Here is a 5,242-nt window from a genome sequence, read left to right on the forward strand (position 1 = left end):
ATTGCTAGCTTAGCAAGATTTTATCATATTCATTCGATAACAACGCTCTTCTAGCTCATTCAAATCTCTATGTACCGAGTTTATGTTTAATATTATCACATTTAATATTTATATTTTTATTATAATATACGTACACTAGTAACAGTGACGTTCTAGTTAAATGTTTTTCTTAAAGAGTTACTTGACAAAAGAGAAATATGGATGATCAGATCCATGTTTGTGAATGTGATGGTGTGGCCACACGTTAACTTGTCAGCCGCCGGGCCCAACCCCTGCCTGTCATGGGCCCTGAGCCATGTAGTCGTGTACCCTTTGCGTGTGCGCTGTCCTCGACACGGCTTCATCCGCTACGACATGTACACAAACGAAATTATCACAAGCAGGAACGTTTCCTTTCGGAAAACAATCATGACGGACACTGCTTCCGAATGTATAAACCTTTCGGGTTTTGAAAAGCTGATTCAAATCGGACAGGCAAGATTTAACTTTTTTTAAAAAATAGATATAACATATAGACACACATACACACACGTGTATCATCACACATGTACTCAAACAGTCGCGGAAACACGATTGATCTTTAATCTAGCTCATTAATACTAGTTATTGGTTTTTGTCATCTCAAATAAAAATATGTAACTGGTTTTCATAAATTAAATAGATCTCCTACTTATCCATATAATATATGAGTATGTATATACGGTTTGCCCTTGCACTGAGCAAAAAGTGGAGGGCATTTTGGTCATTGCAGTGTACGCCGCCCTCGTATATGTACGGACGTTCCGAACAACCGATGTACACGGGGTGGCTAAGCTACGAGCTATCCATCCACCTCGCTCCTCACGCGACTCCCGACACGCCCTTCGCTTCCCCAGGCTCATGTCCTCCTCTGCTGCTGCGGCATCCACGGCCAGCTCGACGGCGCAGCTGCACCGCCATGTCAAGTGATCTCTCCACGCGCTCGTGTCCTTCCTCCTCCTCCGCGTCCCCTTCCGATGACGCTCGGCGGAGGGACCATGGAGAGGCGCCGCGACGACGGGAAGATCAGGTGAACGACGCCGGCGGCGCCAGCAGCAAGGGCCGTCGAGGGCGGCGGCGCCTGCGTCTTCGGGTACCGTGGCGCCTCGGCCTCGGCGCGACGTGGGCGCTGGACCCGCGGGCGAGGTGGGTCCGGGAGTGGAACCGCGCCTACCTCCTCGCCTGCGCGGCGGGGCTCATCGTGGATCCGCTCTTCCTGTACGCCGTGTCCGTGAGCGGCCCGCTCATGTGCGTCTTCCTCGACGGCTGGCTGGCCGCCGCGGTCACCGTGCTGCGCTGCGCGGTGGACGCCATGCACGCGTGGAATGTCGCGACGCAGCTCCGTGTCGCGCGCGCCCCGGCTCGGAAGCGCGTGAGCGGCCCGGACGACGAGGAGCAGCAGGCGGCCGCGGAGGAGGAGGAGGAGGGCGCCGAGGCGGCGCGCAAGGTCCTGCCGGGCGTGAGGTCCGGGAAAGGGATGGTGCTGGACTTCTTCGTCATCCTCCCCGTGATGCAGGTGCACGATTAGTTTATACTCACTAATCACTGTTCATGCTTGTTTAAACCTTTTTTAAGGATTCATTTGATTAAACTTGGTCAACTAATCATGGCTACAACCATTTGCTTTAATAAGTGAGCATATTTAGGTATTTGGCGTTGCCATCATGCCATATTGCCATGGCATCAAATCTTCAACATTTTTTCCCTGAAAACTAGAGTGTATTTTGTTGTTTGGTCAGATCACAGATACTCTGCGCGATGATATATACTTTGGTTCTTTCTTTGCAAAAGAATCTACAATTTGGTTTAGTTAGGTGATTAAGTTAAGTTTTTAGACAAATTTGCATGATTTCTGTCTCTTTATTGTTCAACTGTTGTTGCTTTAAACTGTGTGATATTGCTTTTTTTTTTTGGCTCACATAAATATATATGATGCATTACCGGAACATTTTTTCTTTATCTAAAAAAGTACATGATGCATTAGGTGCTAACTGAAGGTGACTAATTTTCTTCTCTCAATAATTGGGCATGTGATGGATTTGCATGTTTTATAGTGTTTGGTTCATTGCCATGACTAGTGGCACTCAAATTGATAAGTGTCATACCGTACAGGTCCTTGACTCATTGCAGGGCTTATCAACTTTTGGTCACCTAGTACTCATTTCAATGATAAGATTAAAAAACGCACAAAATTTAACTTAAAAAGTTTTTTTTATACCCGGGGGGGGGGGGACTTGGTTAGTGTTCGTCGGCAGTTTAGACTTTAGAGGACAAAAGATAAAATATTTCGTAAAGGCAAAAAAAGAAAAACTACTTGGTAGTATCCTAATCGTAGTCAGCGAGATTTGAACCATAACCATTTAACGGCACAACATGGGTGATATACTAATACACAGGTGCTGATTGGAGCAGCAGTCAAGCAATCAGTTGGCAAATAATTTAGTCTTGCAGCGGCATCCTACTCAAATCGAGAAAGTGAAACTGCACGTAGAAAACACAATTCAGCAGGGCATCCAGATTGTCCTGTATCGGTTTTGCAACGTGCTGTTGTATTGCAGAGGGCACGATTTAGAGGCACATATATATATTTATTTACATCACTATAGCCATAGACTCACACAATGCACCACAGCAATTTGGAGTTTTCCAAGTTGTCTACCTTTTTGTTTGTGTCCGGCCATACTAGGCCCGGTATGACAACTACACTAGTTACCATTTTTTCGCGTTGCTAAGGTGATCGAGCTAGCACTGTACAAGTGTACGAGCACAGCAACGTGCTCGGCATGTCAGGCTGCACAGATGAACGACCGAGTGGGGCATGCATGCGTGCGTGCCTTCAAGTTTCTGTTTGTCAGAATGCACATTATTCGGCACAGCATCTGCATGTGGCGCTGCAGGCTCAAGCTGCAGCCATTGGTATGTACGTATGCGCCACCGTGTCCAACTATCCATGCATCCGAACGTAATCGCCGATGGGGCCACGGCTATCTTTTTTTTGTTACTCGTCGCTCCAACTCGTGCCTGTTCCGGCCGTGTGCTGACGGTGTATATGCACGCAGGTGGTCATGTGGGTGGCGGCGCCGGCGATGATCCGCGCGGGGTCGACGACGTCGGTGATGACGGTGCTGCTGGTGACGTTCCTGCTCGAGTACCTGCCCAAGATCTACCACGCGGCGCGCTTCCTCCGCCGGATGCAGGGCGGGTCCGGTCACGTCTTCGGCACCATCTGGTGGGGCATCGCACTCAACCTCATGGCCTACTTCGTCGCCGCCCATGTCAGTGCTCCTCCTCCCTCTGCGCCACACATGCACGCAGCAGCTAGCATTGGATGCATTGCCTAACGAACATGCTAGTATTGGTTCGCAGGCTGTGGGCGCGTGCTGGTACCTGCTCGGCGTCCAGAGGGCCACCAAGTGCCTGAAGGAGCAGTGCCACCAGCTGCCCGGGTGCGCGCCCAGGGCGTTGGCCTGCGCCGCCCCGCTGTACTACGGTGGCGCCGCCGCAGCGCCCCTCGGCGGCGACAGGCTCGCCTGGGCCCAGAACGCGCAGGCCAGGGGCATGTGCCTCGCCAGCGGCGACAACTACCAGTACGGGGCGTACAAGTGGACCGTCATGCTCGTGGCCAACCCGAGCCGGCTGGAGCGGATGCTGCTCCCCATCTTCTGGGGCCTCATGACGCTCAGCACTTTCGGAAATCTGGAGAGCACGACGGAGTGGCTGGAGATCGTGTTCAACATCATCACCATCACGGGGGGGCTGATCCTCGTCACCATGCTCATCGGCAACATCAAGGTGTTTCTGAACGCGACGACGTCCAAGAAGCAGGCGATGCACACGCGGCTGCGGAGCGTGGAGTGGTGGATGAAGCGCAAGAACCTGCCGCAGAGCTTCCGGCACCGGGTGCGGCAGTTCGAGCGGCAGCGGTGGGCGGCCACGCGCGGCGTCGACGAGTGCCAGATCGTGCGCGACCTCCCCGAGGGCCTCCGCCGGGACATCAAGTACCACCTCTGCCTCGACCTCGTCCGCCAGGTGCCGCTCTTCCAGCACATGGACGACCTCGTCCTCGAGAACATCTGCGACAGGGTCAAGTCGCTCATCTTCCCCAAAGGAGAAACCGTAAGTTGCAGTCAGTGATGAAATAGCCGCAAACGCACTGCAAGACTGCAATACCGGTCGATCTGAAACTGTTCTTGGTGGCATTTGACTGTAACAGATCGTGAGGGAGGGGGACCCGGTGCAGAGGATGCTGTTCATCGTGCGGGGGCACCTGCAGTGCAGCCAGGTGCTGCGGAACGGCGCGACGAGCTGCTGCATGCTGGGGCCGGGCAACTTCAGCGGCGATGAGCTACTGTCGTGGTGCCTGCGCAGGCCGTTCCGGGAGCGGCTGCCGGCGTCGTCGGCGACGCTCGTGACGCTGGAGAGCACAGAGGCGTTCGGGCTGGACGCCGCCGACGTCAAGTACGTGACGCAGCACTTCCGGTACACGTTCACCAACGACAAGGTGCGCCGCAGCGCGCGCTACTACTCGCCCGGGTGGCGCACCTGGGCGGCCGTCGCGGTGCAGCTCGCGTGGCGCCGGTACAAGCACCGCAAGACGCTCGCGTCGCTCTCGTTCATCCGCCCGCGCCGGCCGCTGTCCCGGTGCTCGTCGCTCGGGGAGGAGAAGCTCCGGCTGTACACCGCAATCCTCACCTCGCCCAAGCCCAACCAGGACGACGACTTCTGAGCCTTTTGAGGCCGCCTCGTCCATGCAGACCGAACGACATGGTGGATGGTGCCATGCTCCTGCTCGAGACACATCGCAAGTTGTCCCATTATCGACTTAATTTTTGCCATGTGTCGTATGATTGGAAGGGTCCAAGGAAGTTGTAAAGCGGGAAAGGTCTGGTAGAATTTTCTTCCGATGTGTCGGTGTCCTTGCAGCATGAAACTTTGTGAATGATGTACATATATATTCAGATGAGGATATTTGCTTTAAAATCCTTTCTTTCAAGAATCATGACCTAACCATAACTCAACCTAGATTATACTAAGGGTATGATTCATGAAGAATCGAATGCTTGGATGCCGAGATCAACAAATTTCGACTCAAATGCTGCGCTTGGGCTCACGTCGCTCGCGTGGCCAACTCAGGGGCGACAAAGGATCCCCGCACCGGGCCACCACCATCCATTTTGGTGCATCCACCACCGACACTGTTGTCCAACGGTGGTGGTGGCGGTAT

At 53.2% G+C, this 5,242-nt stretch overlaps 1 protein-coding gene across 1 annotated transcript; it reads left to right on the top strand.

The window, feature by feature from the left end:
* The first annotated feature begins 803 nt into the window (after positions 1-803).
* LOC133929170 (cyclic nucleotide-gated ion channel 4-like) lies at positions 804-5,008 on the top strand. The gene is made up of 4 exons (XM_062375815.1): positions 804-1,534; positions 3,078-3,293; positions 3,385-4,134; positions 4,232-5,008. The coding sequence occupies exons 1-4, from the start codon at positions 938-940 to the stop codon at positions 4,742-4,744; spliced, it is 2,076 nt and encodes a 691-aa protein (XP_062231799.1). The 5' UTR covers positions 804-937; the 3' UTR covers positions 4,745-5,008.
* The last annotated feature ends 234 nt before the right edge of the window (positions 5,009-5,242 follow it).

This window comes from Phragmites australis, chromosome 9 (assembly GCF_958298935.1).
Source record: "Phragmites australis chromosome 9, lpPhrAust1.1, whole genome shotgun sequence".
In the NCBI taxonomy this organism is placed as follows: Eukaryota; Viridiplantae; Streptophyta; class Magnoliopsida; order Poales; family Poaceae; genus Phragmites; species Phragmites australis.

Coding starts and splice junctions, on each gene's coding strand:
- LOC133929170 (XM_062375815.1), top strand. CDS start 938: ATGTCAAGTGATCTCTCCACGCGCTCGTGTCCTTCCTCCTCCTCCGCG. Junction 1,535..3,077: donor TCATCCTCCCCGTGATGCAG/GTGCACGATTAG, acceptor ATATGCACGCAG/GTGGTCATGTGGGTGGCGGC. Junction 4,135..4,231: donor TCTTCCCCAAAGGAGAAACC/GTAAGTTGCAGT, acceptor TGACTGTAACAG/ATCGTGAGGGAGGGGGACCC.